This window comes from Neopsephotus bourkii, unplaced genomic scaffold, assembly GCF_033783945.1.
Source record: "Neopsephotus bourkii isolate Nb327-2 ecotype Australia unplaced genomic scaffold, CSIRO-AGI_Nbou_v1 NB_1060, whole genome shotgun sequence".
Lineage (NCBI taxonomy): Eukaryota > Metazoa > Chordata > Aves > Psittaciformes > Psittacidae > Neopsephotus > Neopsephotus bourkii.
The window spans coordinates 3688755-3716290 of record NW_026901548.1 but is presented as its reverse complement, the minus strand read 5'-3'; the positions used below and the strand labels follow the sequence as shown (position 1 = coordinate 3716290).

Sequence of the window (27536 nt, the reverse complement as noted above, 5' to 3'; positions counted from 1 at the left end):
TCTGCTCGTGCGGTAGTGCGTGCGGACGTTGTCTGGCCGTGCGTCTCGCGAGAGCCCCTGCGCCGGGCACTGGGCGGCCCCGTAACGAGCGCCGAGCTGCGAGCAGCGAGTGGCGGCGGGCGCCATTTCGGGGAGCAGCCGCCGGTGCCATAGCCGGGGCCCAGCCTGGGTCCGGGGACCGCCCGCCACGGTCGCGCTTCCCCTCGCCTCCCGCCGCTCTCGGGTTGGCCGAGCGGCGCCGTTCATCTCACACTCAGACCCCTGTGGAGGGCTCCTGAGCCCTCGGGCCCATCCCCCGCCGCTAGCGCAGCCGGCACCGCAACCAGGAGCCGAACCTCGGGCATCCGAACCAGGACAACACCCGCCCACGGCGCAGGTAGCTACCGGGCGGGGAGCGCTCATCCCGCCGCCTGGGAGAACTGCGGCCTGCTCCGCGGAGCGTTGAGGCCTTGGCCTGCGGGCGGCCCGAGAGGCCTGTGCCCCTCCCGCCGCCATGGCCGCCTTCTTCCGGCTTGGCCGCCCCTGTACCGTACCCCCAGGGACCATCTTTGGCCTCCCCGCCGATGCTCCCCTTGAGCTTTTTTGCGGTGGGGACACTCGGCGGTTTGCCTGAGACCGCGGCCTGGCCGTGCCGAGTTCTGTGGTTCTTATGGCCACGTAGCGGGCGGGCCCGGCAGTCCCCGTCGCGCCGTTGTCCCTCCCCGAGCTCCCCCACGATGGCGCTGTGCAGAGTGACCAGCCCTGGCCCGCGCGGGGCTCAGGCCCTGTGTTCAGAGCTGGCAGGGCCCGGGCGGGGAGCGGCCCCGGGGTCTGCGTTGGGAGATGGGGCGGGCCGGAGCGTTGGCTGTTGGTGATCTGAGGTCGCGCAGGGGACGGGGCGTGGCGCTCGGAGCAGGCTGGAGCCCCGATGGAACGGAGAGGGTTTGGTCACCGCGGCGGTGTGGTCGGGAATCCGACGCTGTTCGTTGCGATCGCACGGAGGGAGCATGCGGGTGGCAGCCATCTGGGCATAGGTGCCTCCCCGAAGCGTCGGCCTTCTCCTTAAACTCTCCTGATGCTTTTCCAGGAGGCTCCTTGCAAAGCGAAAATGGAATTGTCATCTCTGGAATTCCTAAAGCAAATAATGGCGAGGAGAGGAACTCTTTTTATGTAATAGAACACAGCAAAAAGATGGAATCTGCCGTCAAAATACTGGCTAGGCCAGTAGCAGTAAATTCCGTGCCCCTTTAGGTTTTCTGTAGACTCACAAAATCTCAAGTGTAGTTCATCCCTTGTTTGTTTTGGGGTTTTCCTTGTCGTGTTTTTGTTTATTTGTTTTGGGTTTTTGTGGGGGTGTTTTTTTATTGGTTTTTGCTTTCTTGTGACAGATGTCAGGCATATGCAGAACTTTTTGAGCAAGCTAAAAGGTTTTTATGAATTGCTTTGTGCTTCAGTGCTTAATGACAGATCCTTGAGAATCTGTTACGATTTTCTACTAATTTGAAATGAATAAGGGCTCTTGATTATTTGTTAAAGAATAACGACTTTATATGTAGTATCGTTGTGTGCATTACATGAATTAGTGTTGATGGTAGAACTCTGTTATATGAACAGAAGGTATTCTGATAAAAACATAGTATCACACCAATGAATGTGTTATGTACAGAGTACAAAGAGCACAGATTGCACGGGGTGAGACCAAAGGTCTGTGTAAGTCAGGATCTGGTCTGTGATGGTGGCCATCAGTAAATGCCTCTGAAAGAACAGAAGCAGCAGGCAGTGGGACGGCGATACTTCTCTCTGTGTGCTCTCAGTCACATAGTTATGGTTCAGGGTCACAAGGCATGTCTTTGTTTAATGACAAGCTTTTTCTGTCAACTTTCGTGGGTTTTGTTTTTGTTTTCCCTTTAGCATCCCCAGTGCTCTGTAACAGTGAATTCCATGGCTAAATGCTGTGTGAATAAGAACCTTTGTTTTGAAGGCACCGGATGACAGTTATTTACTCTCAGTAGTCGGGTGGCTGCAGTAATATCTGCTCCCTGTTTGCTTTTCTGTGCCACTTCTGACTTGGTGGTCCCTGTTCTGACCCCCGCCATCCTGCAGTAGAATGAAGGCTCCCACCACAGGTTGACTGATGTGTTGGCTAAATGACACACAGGGACCTGTCATTGCAGGTGGGAGTTTTGTTTTAGAGCCCTGGAACTGGCTTGAGGCTTTTGATACCCTTAATCATACTGAGGTACTTGTTCCTACCAAATACTGACAGAGCAGCGGTGAATTAAATCGTGTGCATAAATCATGCATATAGATGAGTTGAAAAGCCAAAAAAGTAAAATTGAGCCATTAAACTAAAGATGGTAATGTTTGTAATTGAGAGTGCTATAGTCCAAGAGGTAATACCTTGAAACTGAGGTTACATGCCTCAGTGAAGTAACTGAGTGTGAATTTACAGTACTCTGATACTGCTAAAGGATTACGTTTTATTCTTCCTTTTATTAATGAGCAGTGGTCAGATGTGGGTGGGAGAGTGATTTCTTACAAATGGTACAGCTCTGGTATGATAATCTCCATTATGAGTGAACAACTTAAAGGCTCTTGGAGTGATTTCATTCTGCTGGTCAAGTCTCCGGATGTGGCAACATTTCAGCACAGTTCCTACAGCAATACCTGTAACAAAGGTGTAAGAACTAACCTGTATATTCAAAAATCCATTTTATGGGCACACACGCAGGAAAATTTTCCCTCTTGGACTGCCTGACTTGAATCTGAAGGGCTGGCTGTTTCTGAACCTAAGAAAGCATAAAAGAGAGACACTTGTATTAAGAGATTTGAGGAAGTTGAGTCTGTACTTCAGTGTAGGGACTTGAGAGGTTCTTAATAGCAAACCTGCAGCAGGAAAGAAAATAACATGCCAAAGGGATTCAGAGTGTAATAAATGCATAATTACACTGGGGGGTTGAAGTTGAAAAATTAGGGGAACCATTTAAAACAACCAACCCAAACCCATGTGTGGTGATTTGTGTTACATGGCTTGGTGGATTTCTTTCTGTCTGGCATCTGAGGTTTGAGGCTGGATGATCTTGTGTATGCTTCAGCAGCTCTTAATGCCTGAACCATAACTGTGTCTCTTGTGGCCCTCATTATGCAGGAGGCCAAATTTCTTAAAGGACATTAGTGTTGATAAGTTTTCAGCTCAGTAAATGTGGCAACAAATGCTGGGAAGCTGTGAACAGGTTTGCCTGAATGTTTGTACTGTGTTCTTTACATGTCGCTTGCCTCCTTTGGTCAAGCTCTGGTAGTTCTCAAGATGGCCACCAGACCTGTGTTTCTGTATCATAAATCATCTGTGCTCTTTGTTTTGAAGGAGATAAGTGGAACACCTCTGGGGTTTCCACTGGCTAATTGTGTTCGGTAGCATTTTGTTGTCTGCAGCTGTAATTGCTTTGTGTCACATTCTTTCTAATCTCAGTGGGCAAAGCTTCATTCCAGTTCGTGTTGGAAATGTCTTCTGAGACACTGCTTTGTGAATTTGAGCCAATGCATTGATGGTCTCTTAAGGAAAAGCTTTTGGTATCTAAAGCATGAGGATGTTTTTGTTCTCAGGTGGATTTTGCTGCTTCTTTCAGGTATCCTGAAAAATGGCTGATGATATTGATATTGAAGCAATGCTTGAAGCTCCTTACAAGAAGGTGAGAAAAATCTACCAGTGAGGTCCTGTTTACCTTAATTTAGCATTATTCATGAAACTACTGCTGAACTGTAAACTAACATCCCTGGAGCCCTCATGATTTATCTTATTGGAGATGCATTACATGTAACTTACAAGTAAATATATACTGTTAATGTAATTATATTGTGCAGTAGTTTCACTTCAGCGTGATGAATAAATGCCCATCTATCTCTCTTTGTAGACTTGCCTAACGATATCTCACCTCTACTCCCATGAATTCACCTTTGATTCCAGTGTGAACTGTCAATCATAAGGTAGTAATTGAGTGACGTATCGCTGTACCGTGGTCCCCTAGGTTTAAACAAACAAAAAAAGAACCAAAGCAACAACCAAACAAAAACCAAAACAAAACTACCCACAAACAAAACCCCCACAACCAAAACCAAGAAAACAAAAACCTCTCCTAAAATTGCCAGGTCCAGTTTGGTATAGCAACAAGGTGAATGCAGTGGTTTGGGAAAACAGCAGGGTTCCAAGAATAACCTTTTCACCAGTCCCATGGCAAGTAAATATTTGAACAGTCTGCTCGGTGCAAGAAGAGTGAGACTTGCTTTTAATGCAGAAGGCTGGTGGTGGTTAATCTTTTAACAGGGCAGATGAAAATCCATTGCTGAGTGAACGAATTGACGGAAATTCTTGGATCCCTGAATAGAATGTTCTTAGCAAGTAAAAGACAGTATCACAGTCTGCGGTGTCATTCTAAAATAAGCTCTTGTATTTCTCTGTCCGAGTTGTTGAATTAGGAAATGTCTATTTTTTTTAATGCAAAATTTTTCTCAATGAGCATAGTGATGTCTTTCCCATAGACCAGCAGCAAATGAATACTGTCTTTTGTTGTTTTCCACCAAATGGTGGTGAAGTGTTAACATTATGCATGCTTTAGTACTGGTGTCACAAAACATGTATATTCAGTTTAAGTCGCTTAGGAATTGTTCTTTTCATGTAAGTGATGTGATTAAATTGTAAAGCAAGTATATAAATTCTATAGCAGTTCTTGTTAGTCTATTCTGCAGTGTTTATTACAACCATGTGATGAATTTTGGATGAGCATTTGTAAGTTTTAAGTGGTATAATTTTTTTATGTAATACTTAGCAGTTACGTTAAAATCTTGAAGAGAAATTTGTAAATTGTTATGTTTAAAATTCTTGTGTCCTGGTTTAACATGGATATTTTCCATGTAAACAGGTATGGAAATAGGGAATGTTTAGGCTGGACTGGTGGATTATTGATGACTTTCTTGGGAGTCGACGTTACTAAAGCAGTGTGAATCCCTGTTTGCTTCAGGGCGAGATGTGTGACAGAGGTGACATCAAGCTCTTACAACCCTTCAACGAAAATGAGTGAAGATCTCGGGAATGGCATCGGTCACAGGAAATCCATAGTGGCTGCTGCTAGCGTAGCCACCGGGGCTTAGGCAGACATATAGCCTTGGTACTTGTCAGAGGGGCACACAAGCACAAACGTGAAACTTCCTCTTACATGTTATAGAAATAACAGTTAACCACTTGAGTGCTGAATTCTACAGGATAACTTGCTCTCTAAACCATGTAAGGAAGTACCTACAATTTAATACACACTTTTAAATGATGTAAGTCTTGTATTTTGTAATTGTATGACTTAAATATAAGCAGCAAAGTGGTTAAACATGCTTATCTAAATTTTCTAAATCTTTCCACATTAAACTGCAAACAAGCAATTTAGTATTATAATTTTTGTTTTGTATTTTCTTATTCCTATTCCCATTACCCTTTGACCACTTGAAATGTTTCCGCTTCGTCCTCATGATGTTCTTCTATCAACCCTGCTTAGGATGAGAACAAATTGAGCAGTGCCAATGGCCATGAAGAACGCAGCAAGAAGTGAGTGTTTTCTCAGTTCTCTGCATTTCGGGGGAGGCCTCTAGTTTTTGTAACCTTGCAAATGCATGTCAGTATTGTTTAGGGGTATAAAATGGAAAAGCTTGGTATCTGCAAGTGCTGCAACTACAGCAATTAGGAAATGTTCTTTTTGTTTACAAATGTAGTTACTCCCTTGTCACTGGTGTCATCAAAATTGTGGAAACATCTAATGTTAGCATCGTTTAAAAATACAGACTTGGTACATTCAGCATACTTAATTTTTTACTTGTTGCATTAGCAGTGCAGTGGATTTTGCATTTTAAAAATGGATTTGGTGTAGAATTTTATGTGCTTTGGAACAGTTCAAAGCCTTCAAAGATAACTGGCACCTTGAGGAGTTTTGGGGTGTTGGATCCCTTCCCTCTATTCTCACCCCATACAAAAGCTTACAAGTTTTTTGTTTGTAATCTGAACTCTATGAAATTATACTATAACATTTTCAAAGAAGCAGAGTCCAAGCCCAGCTTCTTCAGGAAGCATAATTCCAGGGTCAGAACACTGCTGCTGACCCAGCCTGTATGGAGTAAAATCCTTGAAGAAAAATGCTTTGCATCAGAGTCAAATACTCCAAATAAATAGAAGGGGTTTAAGTCTGAGAAAGAAATTCTCTACCTTACAAGCATCATTTGCTGATGAGATAGTTGATGTAGGATGAATAATTGTCAATTTGATAGTTGACTAAACAGTAACCAGTGTGTGTCTGTAATACACAGCTCACTTGAGATGTCAACACGTGTGCTGTTGTCATCTTCTGAAATCAGAGAGATTCATGATGGTGATCCAAAGAACACTTTTCCAGAGAAATGAGCAGTCCAATTCCAACAGACATATGTTGGAATCTAATAATCTAAAATTGATTATATCTTACATGTGTGTTTCAACAATAATGTGAATGTCATTGTCATGCTGGCTATTAAAGCCCCATCAGAAGCAGCTGCTCCCAGTATTTTTAAGTTCTGCATTTTTGTTGCTTTAAAATACATACATGGCATGTAATACCCTGCTTTTGTTTGGCTGCCATGTCTCAAAATAGAAACTGGGATTTGAAAAAAAGCAGTGGGGTTTAAATCTTAGAAATGGTTCTGACCTTGATTTGTGGTAGAATTAGGAGAATACTGGAATACATTTCAGTTCATTTCCTTAGTTGCTGCATCCTCTCTGAGAGCAGAACAATGGCATTTGCTGTCTTTCTGCACATGGTTCCATTTTCATGGTGGACCTGTATGTTCAGAGTTTGTATGTACAATTCAGAAAAACAGTAAACTAAGTTTAGAAAAGAAAGTTATTGTAGAAGTCAAGAAAGTCAAGTGTTTTGCTGCTGTCTTGCAGTGTCATTGTGTGGAGTTTCACTTCCTTTTCTGGTTTTCTAATGGTACCCTCGTGTCTGTTCAGAAATGTTGCTCCTGTGGCATCTTCCCCATTTCAGTTTTTGAGTTAACTTGACTGGAAGTTTGCCCATGGCCATAGAGAGTACCAGGGATGAAGTTTTTGGAAAAGGGGAGTATGGCCTAAGAAGTTAAATGCACAAGTGACCACTTTGACAGAAGATGCTGTGTGCAGTCTGGAGCCCCAAAAGGAGGAGAGGAAAAATTCAGTAGCAAAGGATGTTGTGAATCGCAAAAGTTTAGCAGCAAAATTGGTTATTCCCCAAACGTAGTTTGAGTTAAATTACTTCAAGTAATTGGCTTGAGCATCTGTTTAACATATGTTTTATGTATGCATACACAGATACGTGTCTTAAAACCTAAGAGACTTGAGTTTTTATGGTCTGATACTGAGATAGAAAGAAAAAAACCTGCAAATAACCCAAAAGTAGTGAGGCAGTGGCTCAGTGGTCTTCAGATGTGAGGTATAATTGACATAGCCGTATAAAAAGTTTAAATTTTCCAACTGAATGGTTACAATGATGAAGATCTGCAGTTTCCTCCAACCTGGAAGAGGAAGTGGCTTATGAGTGGGAGTAGCAAGTAGGAAGCAAAACTCTTAGGCAATATGTGAAGACTGATGGCAGGGAGTACCAAGAGAAAACCTTTCTTTCAATCAGACTTGTCTCTTCCTTTCTACTTTTACTGTGTCTTTGTTTATTTTGCTCTAAAAATACAATTTATTCTTAGCATCTAGATGGTGTATTTAAAGTATGTTTGAAAGACACATGAAGTATTCCGTTTATTATGTACAGGAAAGTCTTTCTTAAGTCTTCTTACTCTTCCTGGAAACATTTTTCAGTGATTATACAATTTTAAATAAGAAAGTGCTTTGGAGCACTTTGTTGTTGCTCATGATTAACTTGAGAGCTTTTGACATGCTTACCCACCAAAAGAAACGTGTATAAATACCAACAAGCAGAAGGGTTTTCCTATCAGTGTGACATCAGGTTAGTGGAACTGTGGAATGTGAGATGAGTGACAGCACTGACCCTGTGTGTAACCAAAGGTGTATTTTTCTTTCTCAGGAGAAAAAAGAGCAAGAGCCGAAGTCGAAGCCATGACAGGAAGAGGAGCAGAAGCAAGGAACGGAAACGGAGCCGCGATCGGGAAAGGAAAAAGAGCAGAAGCCGGGAAAGAAAACGGAGCAGAAGCAAAGAACGCAGGCGCAGCCGTTCCAGGAGTAGAGATCGCAGATTCAGAGGCCGCTATAGAAGTCCCTAGTAGGTTACTGATGTGGGGTTGCATGTGTGCTGCTTCAGTGTATTATGTGGAAGCTTAAAGTTTCACTCTCTGCTTTCTGCGTTGGTCACTAATCATCTTGGAAAAGGTGAGAGAGGTTAGGGCTGGAGAGTGTCAATAAATACGGAGTCAAGAGGAGGAAGGCAGTAATGTATCCAGTTCCTCCTCCTAGTTTGCATTCCTACCTGAACTCAGAGGTGCAAAAGCAAGTGAAGGTACATTTACAACTCTCTGGAAAACAAGGTTCATCACAGAACTAACATAACAAGTTTTCTACATGTCCTCTCTATCTTCAGTGTATGGACCTCATGGTTTAACTGTCAGAAATGAGTAACAGCCTGGCTTCAGTTACAGGCTTATAAAGCCTTTTGCTTGTATGACAAAGGTTTTTACGGAGTTGCTGCTCTTAATCATTTACTGCATAAACAATTCCGTGTTTATGAGTCCAGACTGGAAGCATCTTGTTTTACCAGTGCCCACACATTGCATACTTGCCCTGGTTTCTCTCAGACTTGTTTAGAAGAATTCTTCAGTTCCTTTCAGATACTTGGCTTGCTAGCACTTCTGCTGTGCATAGTCCCTGATAGTTGAAAGTCATTTCTCCAAACCCACCTTTTCATTGGTATTATTTCTGTGCTTCTGCTGTTCTGTGTTCTTGCCCTCTCCTTTGCATCCCCTTCACTGGTGAGAACTGGGCTGTGTGTTTGGCTTTCACCTGAGGCTATTTGTGTCTGCTTTGTCTGTGTCTCATCCCAACTGTTGTCAAATCTCAAAATCTTGTCAGAAGTAGCGTTTGAAAATGATGTATGTTTTTAATCATGACATTTAATGTCATCCACAATGGAGAAAACTCTCAGGATGCTAGAGAAGACACTGTTCACCTTCTGAGAAACTGCAGGTTTGCACAGGTTTCTGCACGTGAATGTTTTTCTAGATGGCTGGATTCCAACCCAGGGAAACACATTCCTTTTCGAAATGCAAATAAGAAATGAGGTCTGATTTTGCACCAAGTCAGCTGGATGTTGGCATTTTCATAATCACAGAATGGTTTTGGTTGGAAGGGACCTTAAAGTTTATATAGTTCCAACCTGCCTGCTGTGGGCAGGGACACCGTCCACTACACCAGGTTGCTCAAAATAGTGAAAACCTAGTGCAGCTCCTGGCTCTTGAGATGCAGTGGCATCCTGTGCTTCCATCCATCCTGTGTACTTGGGATCATAGATCATGTCAGCCCAGCTTTGCTTTGTCTTCAGGAACGGGCCCATCAGCCTCTCTAAAGCTTCTCTAGGTTTCAGCTCTGAAGATTTCAGCTGTGCACAGTTGGAGTGTTATCTGCAGCTTTTTGACACCCATAAGATTGAAGTGGCTGTTGGGTTCTGCCAGTGCTACTGTCATGGCTCCAGACTGCCTTGTGCACTTGCTCAAGATCTTCAGCCTTCCAGATATTGAGCCTGCCAGTCTTGTCACCTCCAGTGTGGGGTTGTGTGGAGGAGGTGTCCTTTATCTTATCATTTGGTTGGGAATTGCTGCATTCTTCTGGCTATCTCAAAGGGCTTTCTTCATTTGAAGAAACTTGGAGGTTTTAGTGTTCAGTCTTCCAAGCTAGTTTCCTCAAGAAGAGGTTGAAAGTATGGCCATGACTACAGAACCTCATGCCTGTTTTAATGACTCAAGATACATCGTGCCAGGAAGACAAATGGTTGTGAGGGATCTTTTTCATTTTTATGATAACTTGTCTATAGCTGTTCTGGGCAATTTCTCTGGTATTGTGAGGTAGTGAACAAAATATAGATAGTCATTGGTTTGTCTTGCTACATTTGAATTGAAACGGAGAACACCATGTTTTACATCAGGAGGTGTGAAGATGCACAGTAATCCTGTCTCTGCTAAGAAGCCAGCCTGTAGAATTAGTACCAGCGTTTCCAGCTGCAGCCTTGGCAGGATGTGTGATGGACATTGGACACCTGAATGGACACACTCGGCTTTTGTTTGTCTGAACTGGAGTAGGAAATGAAGTAATTTATCCTAGGCAAAAAGTCTGCTTTTGATGATAGTAATCTCATCTCAACATGTGCCTAGTTTTGTATTATCTTTTCTCTAAATAACTAGTTATTTTCTCTTAATAAGTAGTTTCTAAATGGTCTTTTTTTTTCTTTATTCTTTTTCCAGTGTTACCCAGGACCATAGTTCCCCTGCTTTAAGCTGGCCAGCATGGTTTTAGATTTTGGCCCACTGCTTCTACCTGTGTCATGACATGTTTAAAAATGATCGTCCTCCTCCGTGTTGTGGATGCTGAGTTTAACTATAAGCATTCCTGCTCCACTGAGTAGTGAGATGATGTTTATCAGACAAATTGGTTGGCTTAAATGGATTTGGTGAAAGATTAGTTGATGTTTTCAGCCTGCTGTGTCTTTCAGGGTGCTTTCATATCAATTTATAGCCACAGCAGAAAGAATGAATTCTGCAGATGGAAAGACTAAGCCCCTAGCATTCAGTCTGTGAGCAGTGCCTCTCCTGTTCAGTGGATATACAAGAGGAACATTAACAGGTGGTGTTCTTTTGCTTGTATCTACAAGGAGATCAAGTTCAGGGAGAACAAGATAGGCTGAATTTTTCTGTTCATGTCACAGACTGTTACCCTATGCCACAATAACTATCAAGAGGACTGTCCTTATCGTGGAAGCAGTGGGCGGATTGCCATGTGTTCTGATACCTTCTGTGATGCCTGGAGAACTAAAATTAGCTTCAGCCAGGAGACTGGATTCCTTCTGGGTGACATGTCTATATAAAGTTAACTGCTGGCATAGCTGGTTCTTTGTTTTGATGTCCTAGCAAGAACTTTACTTGTAGGAAACCGTATTTATATACTCATACCATGTGGGTCCAGCTGAGACAACATTAGCAAATGCGTCTGCAGGGAGCAACTTTGCTTTCCCCTTGCGCTTTAAATGTCAGGAAACTTTCTGGTTTAAAATGTTGCATCTGAGCAAATAGGCCTGTCATCACCACAAACCCATCTCAAAACTCTGAGGCCGAGTTCCAGGCCATTAGGGTACTGCTTTGCATTCACAGTAGGTAGAAAATGCCTGTGGACAAAAAACTATGTCAGAAAGATAACAGCAGTGACTGTAGTTCAGAATATTTTGCACGTGCAAATGTGCCATCTATGTCTGACCCATGATTTGGTTGTTCCTTGGCGTCCTGCCTATGCTGGGGTTTTGTGACATTGAAACTGAGCAGGGAGGATAGTCTGTGCATTACAGTTTGGAGTGCTGCACGTAGCTTATGCATACGATGGGTGCTGCTAATGGAAAATGTTCACAAGTTCAGGTGTGAGGGTGGGTGAGCGCCTCCAGTGGAATGGGGGCACAGACAGGAGATGGTGAACAGGGTACTCTAGTGACTAACATGTGTCTTTGCTCTTACCGTAGTTCTGGTCCAAAATTCAACAGTGCCATCAGAGGGAAGATTGGTCTGCCTCACAGCATCAAATTAAGGTGGTTTTCTTTGCTCTTTATTACATCTGCTTAAAACCAGCCTGATGTATTTGAAGGTTTTCTAATAATCTTGTCGATCTCTCTTCATAGCAGAAGGCGCTCCAGAAGCAAAAGTCCCTTCAGGAAAGACAAGAGCCCTGTTAGGTAGGAATATTTACATGTTTGTGATGGGATTTGGTTTGTTTTATTTAATTGAAGTTGGAAAAGTAATGGTGCAATAATGCATGTCTACTTGCTCTCCAGCTTACACTCACAAGTAATGCTGGAGTTCATTCAGATAGCCCCTGAGAGGAGAGCATTGAAAAGATGTTGTTTTCTCCCCATCAGGCTCTTTTCCCTCCCAGTAACTGCACACTTACATAAATAATAGCAGTTTGCAAAACATATCTTGGTTTCCTTTTTGTGTTACTGTATTCTCAAGCTTTTTTGTGTTAATTGTGGTTTAAATTAACCTTTCTGCTAAATCATACTTCATAATTTTAAGTACAGAATGGAAAAGTACTGCACAAATGCTTCTCTTCCCTATCCAGTGTGTAGTGATGTTATTTGTAGAGCAGCCAGCCAAGTATCTTTGAAATCCAGGAGGTGCTTATCTATTCTTAGGCTTCTCATTTAAGGGAATTGGATTTAGATTGCTGCTAATGAGATTAAACTAATCTTAAACTAATGCAGTTAAAATTAACCAATCTTGCTTTGTTTCTTTTTAATTATTAACAAACTGTTTATGAGATAATTTAGTTTAAACTTTTCTTGTGTATTGTCAGCTTTTTAATATTCATAAAAATAGAAGTACCTACTGCATGACTGGAAATTCAGTGCAGGCTCTGACATTTCTTTTGTTTTCCTGTCCTTTCACCTTATCTTTTTGACTGCAGGCTCCTTAGTGCTGCTGATTCTTCTAGATAGTAGCAAAATAGCACTTCTGTTTAGTTGGGGCTTCTGTACTTAGTATGTAATTCTTCAGTCATATTTAATGGTAACAGTTGAAACATGCCTAGTTGTGTTAATGAAGTAACTATTATAGTAATACCAGGCATTCCCTTCAGTTCTTGACTCTGCCCTTTTATATAATGGGAGGAACTTTTTTCCCCACCAGACTCTAAAGTACTGATTATTTAAAGTTTCATATTTAGTCCAGAGATGAGTTATCTTAATTCATATTACTTCTTAACCAAATCTTTCTCTTTCCAGAGAACCTATTGATAATCTTACCCCTGAGGAGAGGGATGCTCGGACAGTATTCTGCATGCAGCTGGCTGCAAGAATTCGACCAAGAGACCTGGAAGAATTTTTCTCTACAGTAGGAAAAGTAAGGACGGAAGTTACAATGATTCTGAATACCTCCAAAAGGTGTCCTAGTACAGGATTAATATTACACAGAATTTTTAGCAAGTGGCTTTCTGTAGCTTCCTGTCCAGGTTAAAGGCGGAATCAGTGATGACCAGTTAATTCTTAAAGGCTCTGAACATGAAAATGTAATTTAACAGGAGTTCATTGCTCAGCAGATGATGTAAACCATGGCAATGCAATTCTGATTCAAATAGCTTCATTTTCCAGATGTTTCATTCTTTGACAGATAGTTCTGCCACTTCTACTGTCATTAAAATTTAACTTTTAATTTGAAAAATTTAATTAGTCCCGTCAGCTGTAAGGTTCTGGCTTAATATTACAGTACTGCAAGTATTCTACTGTCCTTTTTCCTGTAGCGTACTACATTTGACTTGGAATAGCAGCTTTTAATGCTGGCTTGCCTCTGTTAAGATAGCTTTATGCTACTCTAGATTTGCAACATAATTACAAAACTGTGGACTTGGCAAATAATTGGGTTTTAATTCCTTACTGGAAAAAACGGACTGCATTAGGGTTTTTTTAAGGCATTAGGTTCTTTCTTTTATCTCTGACAGTATTTCTGTTCTTGCCTTTCAGGTTCGTGATGTGCGAATGATTTCCGATAGGAATTCCAGACGTTCAAAGGGAATTGCTTATGTTGAATTTGTTGATGTTAGTTCAGTGCCACTGGCAATAGGACTAACTGGACAGAGAGTCTTGGGTGTACCAATCATAGTCCAAGCATCACAGGTAAGGAGTTGTAAACCTCAACTTTATTCTTGTTGAGCAGTGCTGCGTTTGGCTTCTAGGAAGACTTTACTGTTGGAAAACTTGGTTACTGTTGAATGTGTGGAAAAGTACCAGAAAAGGTTATTTAAGCTAATGATAAATGGATCTTTGTTTCGTATAGTTGACAGGCAAATTACAGCAATTCAACGTGTTATAAATGCTTTTTGAAAACACAGAAGAAAACAGTAATAATGAACCTGTAATAGTGTTACAGAATTGTAGTGTATATTTGTATGCTTTCCAGCATATGTAAAAATGAAGTTGTTAATTTACTAGGTAGAAGCCAGAATTCTGCATGAAGTTACTTAGTTAGAAGGCTTTTGGAAGTTGTGTCTCTATGCTTGGTCATGGGCTTGGGTTTTGTAGGTTTTAAGGTCTAATTGAGAGTGTGCAGATTATAAACCAGCTTGTGTGTGTTAGTGTATCTGCTAGGTGTGTACTGCTTATGTTAAGGGGTGTTATTAAAGTCTTACAGAAGGTTTTTCTTTCTTCCGTAGGCAGAGAAAAACAGAGCAGCAGCAATGGCAAATAATCTGCAGAAGGGCAGTGCTGGTCCTATGAGGCTCTATGTGGGATCATTACACTTCAACATAACTGAAGATATGCTGCGAGGAATTTTTGAGCCATTTGGCAGGGTACGTTTTCAGTTTTTGGTGGTTAATCTTAAAACGCCAAATTAGTTGTAGAGTACTTGCAGCTTCTGGAAATAATTAAGCTTCACACCTGCAAAACACTTCCGCTTTTTCCTGCTCTTCTGTTCCTGTACATCTACAGAGCTTTAAGTGCATAGTATTGGAGAGAACCTTGATGTGTAATGTGCTCCACTGATTTTTGAATGGCAGGTTCTGTGAAGGAGAGCTGAGAATTCAATGAGTAGCTAAAATTACAGAACAAAAACCCTTACAAAACCCAATTCCTACATCGTATCTTGGCTTCTGCAGCTTGTAAATATCTTCCCCTGACATGATTGTGAATGGGGGCCCCATGTCACAGCTTAAAGCACAAAGCACAGGATGGGGTCTGAGCTCTGTACACTGTGAATATAGTAGTTTCATCTGTTTCTGAGGATTTTTGCTCATGTTACGAGCACACACTGGCAGTGTGTCCCATACAGCTTGATGCTGGCCCCTTTTCACTCCTGACCATTAGGCCCCAGTTTGCAGCATGCTAATATCTTTTTGTATAAAGAGTAGATTGAATAGGAAATTTCCAGTGGAGTCATCATACATGTAATCCTATTGTGTTAACTAAGGTATCATGAGCATGTTGTTGTTAGAGAAAAAGTAACATACTTAACATGCTGCTTGATGGAAGGAAAAAATAAGGATACATCAAGTCTATTGATGTTCCTTTCAGTACTATCTTTGGATCTTGCCTCATACATACTGTAACAGCACTTTCCAGATGCTTTATTCAGATTCAGATGTGTATCTCTTCAATTCTGTTATACAGAATCCTGGAAAATTGCCACAGTTTATTAAACATGAAGCCACCTGTCCTTGTTTTGTTTCCTGTCAAGGTCTGGCAGTGGGATTAATGTGGTTTAGGAAGCTGACCTACAGAGCTGTGAAGGTTTTCCTTGTACTCCAGTCTAACTCTTACTCCTTAGTTCTGTGTTGCTGTCTCTTCCCAACACTTGGGAATTGGCTCTTGGAAGGCATAGTAATATGTTTTAAATTGTGATCTGTAACGTAAAAGTTCCCATATGCCAATAATTATTTAAAATACGCTCCTTTTTCTAAAAGCTCCTGGTCAAACTCATGCAAACTGCTTTTCTTACTTTGTAAAATGGAGCTCCTCAGCCTGTGAGATGCCATGACTGTAACGTTCTGGATAGGGTTTGATGATGTCTGCTTGCTCATTGTCTGGTGGAATGCTGCATAAGGACCAAGCCTCTGCCTGTAGATTATCTTAAAGGACAAATTGTACATCACCCTGCTGGTTTAGTATCAAAGTCCATAGCCAGCTGCCTGTGCACTCATTTGACTTAAGGAAGGAATGAGGAACTGATTAAAAGTGGTTTCACTTTCATATACGTGTATTTTGCAGGGCTGTATTCAGGTTTTGGTTTGATATTTCATGGTTTATTCCAAAATAGATGCTAATAAATAGCTGTCTTTTTACTTCTAGATTGAAAGCATTCAGCTCATGATGGACAGTGAAACTGGACGCTCAAAAGGATATGGATTTATTACGGTATGACTGGAATTGTCAGACTACTTAGACAACTTCTTAATGTAACTTTCCCATGTAGTAGTATAGCTTACTCAGCACTCTCTTGTTAAGTCTCTACTTAGAAATGTCATGTTGCAGGAGATCCACCAGTGGCCTTTTTGTTTGTTTATGACAGTTCTCTGTGGGTGTTGTGGTTGAGCAGGGCACGTGTTTAGGATGGAATAGTGTACTTTGTGTCAGTGCCTGATAAAGCAGTGCTGTCATCTGCAGGTAAAGATACTAGTAAATAAAGACTGGCATTTACAACTTTCAGTTGAAAACAGCTTTCCTGTTTACCCTCAGATACATAATTCTGTGAACTTGGGTTTATTGACTGACATGGCAGTTTGTCATGGGACCTCTGGCACTTGGAGACATATTAAACCAAAGGCACTATATAGCCTGTATTTGATGGGTTTAGTACTGACGGAACTTTCCTATATTTAATAAGGTGCTACACAGCATCAAGTAGAACATCTGTTAGGAATAGCCAGTAAATGCATAGCAGTTAGAGGTAACAGAGGAGGTGGCTCATTCTTGGAAGGTGTTGAAAGACAACTGCAGCCATGACTTATGTTGACTGCAGTATCTGGATGCTCCAGCTTCAACAATAATACATTCTTATCTAAATTTGCAAAAGTAAATACCCAAACTGTATGTATTTGGTTTAAATGGAAAACATGGAGCACACTTAAGTTAGTTTGTAGCTATTGTTATCTTAAACTTAGTGTTTCTCATGTTTATGTAGCTGGATATTACATATGGTAGAATTGTTGCTGAATCCTTTAGGCTGTATTATTGAATTCATATTTTTCCATCTACAGTTCTCAGACTCCGAGTGTGCCAAAAAGGCCTTGGAACAACTCAATGGATTTGAGCTGGCTGGTAGGCCAATGAAAGTTGGACACGTAACTGAGCGCACTGATGCTTCCAGTGCCAGTTCATTTTTGGACAGTGATGAGTTGGAACGAACTGGAATTGACCTGGGAACAACTGGTCGCCTTCAGTTGATGGCAAGACTTGCAGAAGGTATGAGTGATGACTAACAGGAAAGGGGGGAGAAATACAGAAGTTTGCAGGGTTGGAATTGGCACACCCCACAGTATATTATGCTAAATACGTGAAATGGTATTTTTAAGCTTTTGAAAACAGTGGGATTTGTGATATTGCACCCCTGAGTGAAAACTGCTTGCTATAAAGTACATCCATCTTCTGCTGTAGGTACTGGTTTGCAGATTCCCCCAGCTGCACAGCAGGCACTGCAGATGAGTGGGTCTCTGGCATTTGGAGCTGTGGCAGGTAAGAAATCACCTACTCATTCTTCAGAAATACTTTATACTTTATAGTTTTGAGACAAGAGGCACTTACCTACATTTGGTGATCTTTTAAAATGGGAACATAGATATTACTGCATGTTTTACAAGCTGTAAAACAGTGCAACTCCATGAACTCATGAACAGTGACAGTTTACAACAGCTTTGGGTGTGATTCACTTTGCATTATTTTTTGCAAATCTGTTGTAGTTCACTTAATCCATTCCCAGGCTTCATCTCTTTATCTTTACTATTCCCCTACTAATTCTACCACAGTGCAGATGTTGACTGTTAAAAATGGCAGGCTCATAACTGGAAAGACAATAACCCCTCTGAAAAAACAGAGCTGTAGTGTTAGGTTTATACAGTGTGTGTCCTGGTGAGGAAGGACACTGTATATAAAGGAATTTGTGTGTTGCTTGGAATTGGCTATAGTTTGTGTGTTCTGCAGGTGGGTATGTTGAAAGTGTTACTGAGACTTTATTTTTGTTGTGAGAGGGGATGAGGTTGAAGATACAGGGTTGCTGCTGCTAGGTCATAGCTGGCCTAAACAGCAAACTGTTCAAGATGGCTTCAGAACTAGAGCAATGAGTAACCCAGGAGTTGAGGAATTACAGAGTGGAATTTCTTCTTATTTTTTATTAATACAAGAACAAATGGCATGAAACAGAGATAGCAGTAAAAAAGACTTGAATGTCACAACTAGATGCTGGAAGGTGAGAGAACTGTTAGGAAATCAATGAAGAGCAGGGGTGTTGTTCTGTTTGTCTTCCAGCAAAGTGTGACAGAAGTGATTCAGGATTAAAATACACCTGAATCATGTTACCGAAGCTATTCAGGTGCAGTTTGGAGAAGAGCATACACATGAAACTGTAGACAGTTGCTAAAAGAATATAGTAGGGTCTCTCTATAGATATCCCATGGAAGGAATAGGAACTGGCAAGTAAAAAAGAAGTGTGTGTTGAGGAATAGGGTTTTTTCTATTTGAGAAGAAAAAGGTGAAAAAGGCACAAGGGCAAGGAAGAAGTGTACCCAGTGCAGGAGAAGGAAAGATAACACTAGAGATAAATCACCTGTAACGTAGGTGACAGGCTTGCTTAGAAACAGGTACAGTCAGTGAGAAATCAAAACACAGATGCTTTTCCCACCCCCGTATTAGAAACAAAGAAGTCCAAAGCCCCAAATCAGTAACATGGCTGAAAATGTGTGACACAGCTGAACTGTTAGGATAGAATGGAATCAGTGTGAGACAAAATGGCTCTGGAGGAATAAGTGATAAGGCCAAATACAGGGTTTTGAGGAATGTGCATGTTCAGAAACTAGAAATGAAAGTGGTAGGAATAGTGGTGTTTGTTCTACTTGTATTGTACAAAAGGAGTAATGCAGACATGTGCAACTTAAGTAACTTTGGAAAAAAAAGCTTTTTACTACCATAGAGTCATGAGCTATCCCCAAAGTGAGATTTGGTTATGGATTAAAGATCTCTTTACTCTTATTAGAGAAAATTACTACCAGGAATTATGTCATTGTGGGAGACTTTAACTTCCCTGATACAGATTGGAGAAGAATTGCTAGTAATAATGGTGGGGCCCAGATATTCCTGGATGTGATATCCGACAAATTTCTTCATCAAACACTCACTGACTCATGAAGAGGGGATGCTATTTTAAACTCAATTTGGTAAGTAATGAAGATGTTATGGATGAGAATAGAAATGACCATTGACTTGAGGGATCACGAGTTGCTCAAGTTTAAATGGAAGGATAAGCAGGTCTGTAAGGCTTCTGATTTCTAAAGTGGTGGTTGAAGAAATGAGGCCATAGAGTCATCTGGTCTGAGCAGCTTGGGTGTTTGAACAGTGAGGATGTAAAAGGTTTCTTCAGTTCCAAATTGCTAATGCTATATTGGATCTGTATTCCACAGAAAGAAGAAACAGTCCTGTTAGAAATGGGCTCCACACTGCACTGGGTGATTAACTACCTCCAAAGATATAAGGAATAAACTCAGAGCCTATGAAGAAGAGGAAAAAGGACTGATAATAAACCCCTATTTTTAGTTTGGGGAGTAGTAAAATTGAGAATTACCTCATCAAGATTTAGGCCTTGTAAAAAACATGAAAGCGTAGGTGAAGATTTACCACCTCCTGAAGAGAACAAAAAGGAAACAGGGCTAAGGTTGAATGAAAAAACACTTCCAGGGTATTCCAAAAGAGTCTCACTGCCTCAGTTTGTAGTGGGGACACTGGTCATTAAAGTTTGGAATTTGGGGGTGCTTAGCTAGGAACATGGAGAAAACCCCATTCACAGGGTTAGAAGCAAAGCTGAAAGTAAGATCTCAGTGTAGTAAGAAAACTCCCATCAAGTTAGTGAGGGAATAGGTACATGAAATTTGAGGTTTGATATCTGGTATTGCCAGTAAGTATTTTAAGTCTGTGATACAGTATATAGCTGTAACATCCAAATTACCTACGCTTGAAAGGAAGGAAGAACACCACAGCCTGGCCAATTTCCAGTCCTGTTACCCTGGCTTCACTTCTCTCCTTAAAAAGCCATACTAAAGATGGGTGAACTGGAGAATATTACTAAATACAGCATACTTCCAGAGAAACTGCATTTAAAGGCTCAGTCTTTGATAAAACTGAGTTTCTTACCTGAGGAGCAGTAGTAGAGCTCTTCTCTCTGAACTTTTGACTTGTGTCATTCAGAAGTTATCAAACTGTACAAGTGGGTAGTACAGGAAGTACAAGATGTGTAAAAAGAGCTGGCTCGAAGAAAGGCAGACTGTTATTTTAGGAAGGTCCAAGGCTGTTGTTGAAGCCAAAATTCAGGTGTTGGGCTGATCTTGTTTTAATATTTACATAAATAACAATAGTCAACAAGAGTATGAGTGAGGTGAGTAAATACAGACAGGCTGTTGGTAAGGCATTCTTGGGGTGTTGTACATGTTCACCTTTCACAATTGAAACACATTCTAGTAGTATAGCCTGGGATTTAGCAGTGAAAGACAGCCAAGGAGGAGGAAAATAGATCTAAATATTCCAGTGGATGAATATGAACTGCCAGCGTGATGCATTTTGGAAGCGTAGCTGTGTTCCTAGAGACAGCATACTTGAGCAGCTGAGATGTAAAGTCCACACTGATGGACAGTGGACATGGTCACCCATGTTCAAGAGGGGTTGAACCAAAACAAAGAACTAGTTTTACAGGAGACCTAAGAACTTGGATGTTATTCCAATGGAGAAAATTCCAGCAAGGAAAGGAATTGAAGCTGCAGCTTGTATTTCCTGCTCTTTAATAAACTGTCTGAAAATCTGGAACTTAAAATAACTATGAGGCTATAGGACATGCTTCTTACGCTTCTTGGCACAAATCATCCCTTACTTTTGGTAAGGAACTGTCAGTTCATGCAAAAGATAAGATAGTGCCTGCAGTAGAGGGACAAATGGGTGTTACCATCCACAACCTCTCTCTACTCTGCTGTTCTGTTGTAAGTAATCACTTTGAGTAATGCTTGGCAGGCTGCAGTTTATTAAAAGCTAGTTGCATTTTGAATAAAGATGCAACTTCATTTTGGTTTAAGACACAAAATGCTTTCATAGATATTTCTGCTTTCTCTGTGCTAAGCATGTACTTCTCAGTCATGCTGAACAGATTATATGTATGGAACATACTGAAGGAGGTACTTTGACCTTAACGTGACAGGTATATTGAGTTTTTACATGCTATTTAAAGCTGCATGTGGGGAAGATTAAGAGGTGGCAGTGAAGAGTGACAATGAGTCTAAATTCCAGATGAATCTAGAAGTGAGAGGACCATTCTTCAGTCTTGGGCAACAAGAAAATTCAGTTACTTGAAGAATAGGATTTATGTTACGGAGGTGGTATCTAATGAACCTGTCAGACCTGTTCCTACAACGTACTGGTAGCAGATGTGGTTAGAACAGATGTGATTCTAGGCTGTAAACAGAGCTTGCACTGGTGATCTTTGTAGATTTGCCCCATTTGGGGCTTACTGACACTGGTGAGTTCAGTTCTACAGGGTGTACCTGTGCAGTTGTGTCAGAATTGCAGAGGGGGATGTCTCTGTCCTCCTCTAACCTGAGGGATGTAGGAGATTTGGGGGTTTATTAATGTTTTTAAAACACATTTATTTACAGGTAAGTTTGGGTAGTGATTAACTAGGTGAAATTAGTTACAGACCAGGCCAAATCTATGCTGTTTGTGCAGCGAATACAGGCGAAGACAGTCTTCCCCAGTACTGATCACTCCATGGAGCTCAGGATTTCTTAATGTTCAGATCCCTGTGGAAAACATGCTAAACATAGCCAATTCCTATTACAGTTCAGCCTTCCAAGCTTACTCCTTCCCTCTCTTGTTTTCAGTATAGTTCCCAGTACATGGAGTTCTGTGGAAGTCACTTGGGAAGGAATATGAGGAAGACTTCCTCAGTGAGGCAGAGCTCTTGCTGCCTGATACTTAGAGAAAAGAAATACCATTCCAGTTGGCCCCCAGTGTTGTGGAAAAGGGTTTATTAGGGAAAAAGTATCCCAAAGGATACCTGACACCTTGGGTCTTTCCAGGTAAGCTGGGAAGCTTACTTGGGTCTGTCACCTGGCTGCTTTCTAAACAGGTGAATAAAAGCTGATGGTTAACTTTAGTCTTCTAACTCAGTTAGAATTTGTGTGAATTGAATTGGAAGTGAAAAGGCTTATGCTGATGCTTCCTGCATTCTGGAGTTTTCTGTTGGTTTAAAGATAGCAAGCATTAGAGTCATAAGTTGGAAATGGTTAAAAAGTCTGCATTTGTCCCCATTACTTCAAACTGGGACAGCTCCACGTTAAGTTACTAAGACATTATTGGGGGGTTTTGGGGGAAATTAAATGTTGTGAACACTTGAAAATGTTTTGAATTGCAAAAACCCCAAAGTAACTTGTGTCATTACGACATTTATATGGACAGTAACAGGTTCAATACCTTCGTGTTCTGCTTGAAATTGCTGACTGCTTTCGGAGTGTCATGTTGGGACAGTTCTGTGCTTAAATGCTTTCTGTTAGCAGAGATTCCAAACTCCCAATGCCTGTAAGAATTGCTGTGATTATTTTCTCATGGAACAAAATACATCTTACAGAGAGATCAAGCACAGCAAAAGCAATGAGGAAATGACATGTTGAATTAAGGGACATGGTCATGTCTTTACTTCTGAGGTATTCATTCTCTTTGAAATAAGCTTGCCTCTGGTTATGGAATTTCTGTTGAGTACAGAATGTTCCAGTTGAGTAGCTGAGATTAGTGAAACCCCTCACAGCTAGAGAGGAGCAGTGAGAGTGGGTTGTGGTACCTGAACAAGCTCTTAACCACAAGAATACAGCTAAAAGCCTGGCTGGCAGGTGATGACCCAGCGATGCACACACACTAACAAACTCTCTGTATTTCTTTAGATTTGCAGACGAGACTATCTCAGCAGAATGAAGGTAAGCAGCGTTTGATATGACTTGTCCCCAGTGAGTTTTGTTGTAGGTGTCTAGAAGTGAAATGCTTCTGGTACAGAGTTTGGCAACAGCCTGAGAAATTGTGTTGTATTAGTGTCTGCAGGAAATCAGTCTGATTATGGGCTGTAAAAACCAGAATGTATGTTAAGTACTTCCTTCATTCTTTCTTCATAGCATGTCCTGAGTGTTGGTAATGCTCCCCACCCATACTTCAGTCCTTAAAAATGTGTGGGTTTGAGTATGGGGTTGTTTCCAAGGGGGCAAAAGTAGGGATATACTTCTTGAAGGATAATTCAGCATGCTTAAAATACATTTGGAGGATGTACAGAAGTGTCTGTTCCTTCCTGTGAAGCCAGGTGGGGTGGTGCTACTCCATCCTCAGCTGCTGCTTGGCTTCCATGAGGAGGTGCTGCTGGCACACAGCTTGGGCAGAAGTTTTAGATGCATTGAAGATGCATTTATGTATTTACATTGAACATCTGCCAATATCCATGTACAGGGTTAGCTGTTCACTTCTTGGCTTCAGCTGTACTTCATCTGTGCTGTTATCTGTATTGATCAGTTTTAAATTGCCTATCATAGATAAGGGTCTAGCTACAAGGTTGGCTTTTCTGCCTTCAATTTTCTGTTCAGTTACAACTTACTGCTGAATGTTGTGATTTTTAAAGCATAGATAGAAGATACTCATTTATATTGGAGCCGTGCAGAGCAGGTTCTTAGACCTCTTTCTGTTTTCTTCCATTACAACAGTTCTGGCTGCAGCTGCTTCAGTACAACCCATTGCAACACAGTGCTTCCAGCTTTCCAACATGTTTAATCCTCAGACGTAAGTGATTTATCGTGGTCTGTGTCTGTTTGCCATTTGTTGATGACTTTAACGTCCGAGTAAGGAACTGGAATAGGGCAGAGGGTTTTTTGATGGGTTTTGGGTTGAATTTTTTCTGCGTGATAACAATTCCATCTCTGTCCTGTTTTTCCTTCCCCCCCCTACAGTGAAGAAGAAGCTGGCTGGGATACAGAAATTAAAGATGATGTGATTGAGGAATGTAACAAACACGGAGGAGTTATCCACATCTATGTAGACAAAAACTCAGCTCAGGTATGCCTGGTTCCTGACTTACTAGACTGGAGATGAGCTGCTGTGTGGTACATAAAAACACATCCAATCTTTCCATGCATTTCCTAACCATGAGGATCACTGCTGAGCTGGTGGGAGGCAGATGTGGTGTATTATATCAGAGTAAGCAAAGTGCCCTTTGATAGGTAGGGGGAAGCCCAATAGCAGAAAAACCACCAACACAGCCCCGCAAAAACACTATCCCCCCTAGGCCCAAAAAAGCAACAGCCCTCAGCGTAACATCACATAGGTTCTGAGCACATGGAGCTGCAAATCTGGTTCACATTAGCAAGTGGATTTAAAAGGGAAAACTATAGCTACTGTATCATGAGTTAGCTGTTGGTTAATGCAGTCCACTTTGTCACGGTAGCATGGTGGTGACCCCAGTATAAAATACCCACTGATACTTAAAACTCCTGTATTTGAACCTGAGTTTCCACTGTGCTGTTCTGTTTTCCAGTCTTAGATTCTGGTCCCGTTACCTTTTAAGTGTTCCCATTTCCCATCTCTTTGGGGCTCTTTCCCAGACTTGCCAGGCTAAGGGCTGTGAAGATGGGGTTTGCTGTGAGTGAAAAGGCTGTGGTGTGTTAGGGAAAGCTAAAGCTTTATGTTGCAGTATCTCCTGTCAAGGTTTCAGCAGCTCCAATGCCTGCATTGGAGAGAAAACAACTGTGTTAATTACTTAATGCCTCAACCATCAGCCCCTGATCTCGTGAGAAAGATCCCCCTGAGAAAGAATGAGTTAGATCACAGTGGGAAGAGTTAGTCCTGGCTGCAGAGGCTGCTAGAGGAAAAGCTGGATTCTGTTTCTCAGTGCTGTCAGGGTGCTGAGGCACTGGAATGGGTTGCCCAGGGAGGTTGTGAATGCTCCATCCCTGGTGGTATTCAAGGCCAGGTTGGACAGGGCCTTGGGTGGCAGGGTTTAGTGTGAGGTGTCCCTGCCCATGGTGGGGGGGTTGGAACTGGATGATGGTAAGGTCCTTTCCAACCTGAACTATTCTGTGATTCTATAATACATTCTTTTCCTGTAAAATCTGTTTCAGTTAGAATCTGATCTGTTCAAGAATTACTGGTAGTAGTCTCTCTTTAAGCAGGCAGCCAGAATAATGCATACACATTGCTGTGGGTGGCTGTGTCTTGAAGGTGTTGAATGGGAGTGTTGCAGTGCACTGGATTAGGCTGGTTTGGTGCCTTAGGCACAGATGGAAAACCTCTGTCACTCATGTTACTGTCCTAGGCTGCTCTGGCCCTGCTGCAAGGGGAGATCCCCCTTTGTCCCAGTCCTTGTTCAGGTGAAGTTCACGTAGCAGTAGTACAGTACCAGTCTTCCTTGAAGCAGCAGACATCCTTCCAGCCCGGGGAGTGCTTAAGCCCTTTAAAAACCAGGCTGTGAACTTGCCTATCCGGTTAGGTGTGGTTCAGGCTGGTGACCTGCCCAGCTGAAGGCCTGGCCTGCAGCACAGGTAGCCAAACTCCTCCTGCTTTTGTTTTGCACCAGCCATTAGCTGCTCTCTGTGGAGGGTTATCTGAGCAAGTGAGCAATCAGTGTGGGTCAGGCATGCGTTTGTTCTGCTTTGCAAACTGCTGCTCAGAGAAGTTGATGCCGAGGTGGCAGTGTGGTAGCACATACCAGTAAAAAGCTGTTTTCTCATGTCTGAGTCACGGGGTGGTCACCATAGGAGTAGAGCAACAGTTTTGCCTCTGCCACAGCCTCTTCAGCACAGGCAGTGCTGGACCCTCCTCAGGCTTCTCACAGCTCTGACCCTTCTGTATTGCAGGGCAATGTGTATGTCAAATGTCCTTCCATCGCTGCTGCCATTGCAGCTGTCAATGCGTTGCACGGGAGGTGGTTTGCAGGTGAGTGGCTTCCCCACAGAAACCTTCAGTTAATGTAATTAATTATGGAAATGACCAGATACTGATGCCTGTTGTTCCATCTTCTGACAGGTAAAATGATCACAGCGGCGTATGTACCTCTTCCAACGTACCATAGCCTTTTCCCAGACTCTATGACTGCAACCCAACTACTGGTTCCTGTTCGACGATGAAGATGGATTTAGTCAGTTTTGTACATAGTTATTTTTTGGAGGAAGATTGAGTTATCTTTTATTTAGATAAAACTAAAGGAAAGGATTTAATGTCATTTTGTGTACACTTCCTGCTACCTTTAAAAATAAAATGAAGTAAGCAGAAATGCAGTGTGTTCATTCTCCCTAACTAGCATTTCCACTGTATACAAAGCTGTTGACTTCTTGTTCTGCCTTGTAATTCTTGTACATTGACTAAGGTGATCTGTAGGAACTGAGAAGTAGCTCATAGAAAACAAGTTCTCTGTAAAAGGCAGATGGGACATAATGACATTTTTAATGTTTCACAAAGCCTTTCTTTTAATGCAGCATTTACACTTCACTAAATGTAGGTGATCTGCTAAGGGTTAATATCAGAGGTAGATGTTCTGAAGGGACATATTTAGTGTTTTGTATAAATGGAAGGTTCAACAGGCTACTGAAAGCTGACTCTAGGCAGCCACGCAGCTTGCTTTGTGCTGAATAATTGGTAAGAATAGAAGGATTGAAGGGGTTTATTTCTTGATGGTAACTTTTGATTAATGTATCTGTAAAAGTTTCTTTGTAAATACTGTGTGAGGTGTGTCTAAGTTTCCAAACAAAACGATCTCTGCATTTCCAGATCAGTCTCTATGTCTGCCGTGGGGCACAGCTTGAAGGATTTCAGCCGGGTTTGAAAATGGGTAGGAAATACAGAAACGTGTTTTGTTCTGGTTGCATATAATCTTTGCTCTTTTTAAGCTCTGTGAGCTCTGAAATATATTTTTGGGTTACTTCAGTGTGTTTGACAAGACAGCTCGATATTTCTATCAAACAAAGACTTTCATATTGCAACAATCTTTGTAAGAACCACTCAAATAAAATTCTCTTAAAAAGGCCTTCACGAAGCTTTATTTCTCCACTGGACTGGAAGTGTTTGATGGGGGCTATGAAATGGAGGTGGGTGGAATGTCACCTTTCCTGGTGTGACCCCACACACACTGGGTGCTGCAGCCTTGGCTGTTCAGGAGCCTCTTGTGCCCTTTCTCAAGCTCAGGCCTGCTGGAGGTCCTTTTGCTCTCCTCTGTCCCATCTTTCACACATGGTCATGGAGTGTGAGGATGGAGCAGTCATTTATGTTGGTTGTCCTCTCACTGCTCCTTTCCTCCCTCCTGTCACTTCTAACTGTGCCTAGTGCAAGGGGTGGTTGACAGTGGTGTGGAGTCCCATGGGTGGCAGAGATGCTGCCGGTGCTCAGGGCAGGAGGTGGTGGTGACCTGGGCTCCATCAGTGCAGCCACTCCAGGTGCAGGTTGCTGTGGCTGAGCTGCAGAATGGTCTTGGGGAGCAGCCCCAGAGGGGTTTGGCAGTGTGTGACCCAGCTCAGGAATGCCACACAAAGCTGCTTTGTAGCTTTGTTTGACTGGAGGGGTTTTAGTTGCCAGTTCAGAGTAAAACTGGAGCTTTTCAGA

The 27536-nt window shown here is 41.9% G+C and overlaps 1 protein-coding gene across 9 annotated transcripts; it reads left to right on the top strand.

Annotated features, from left to right (window-relative positions):
* Positions 1 to 52: 52 nt before the first annotated feature.
* On the top strand, positions 53 to 26964 carry RBM39 (RNA binding motif protein 39). 9 transcript variants are annotated; one of them, XM_061361627.1, is made up of 18 exons: positions 61 to 376; positions 3606 to 3668; positions 3891 to 3963; positions 4896 to 5257; positions 5520 to 5569; positions 8061 to 8255; positions 11865 to 11915; positions 12963 to 13080; positions 13698 to 13850; positions 14387 to 14524; positions 16020 to 16085; positions 16928 to 17132; positions 17325 to 17402; positions 22853 to 22885; positions 23654 to 23729; positions 23897 to 24002; positions 25799 to 25877; positions 25968 to 26964. In XM_061361627.1, the coding sequence occupies exons 8-18, from the start codon at positions 13018 to 13020 to the stop codon at positions 26066 to 26068; spliced, it is 1098 nt and encodes a 365-aa protein (XP_061217611.1). In that variant the 5' UTR covers positions 61 to 376; positions 3606 to 3668; positions 3891 to 3963; positions 4896 to 5257; positions 5520 to 5569; positions 8061 to 8255; positions 11865 to 11915; positions 12963 to 13017; the 3' UTR covers positions 26069 to 26964. The 9 variants fall into 9 exon arrangements, with proteins under 9 accessions (XP_061217607.1, XP_061217608.1, XP_061217603.1 ...); XM_061361619.1 differs by lacking the exons at positions 3891 to 3963; positions 4896 to 5257 and adding an exon at positions 11706 to 11771 and having other exon boundaries at positions 58 to 376; positions 11862 to 11915; XM_061361620.1 differs by lacking the exons at positions 3891 to 3963; positions 4896 to 5257 and adding an exon at positions 11706 to 11771 and having other exon boundaries at positions 60 to 376.
* The last annotated feature ends 572 nt before the right edge of the window (positions 26965 to 27536 follow it).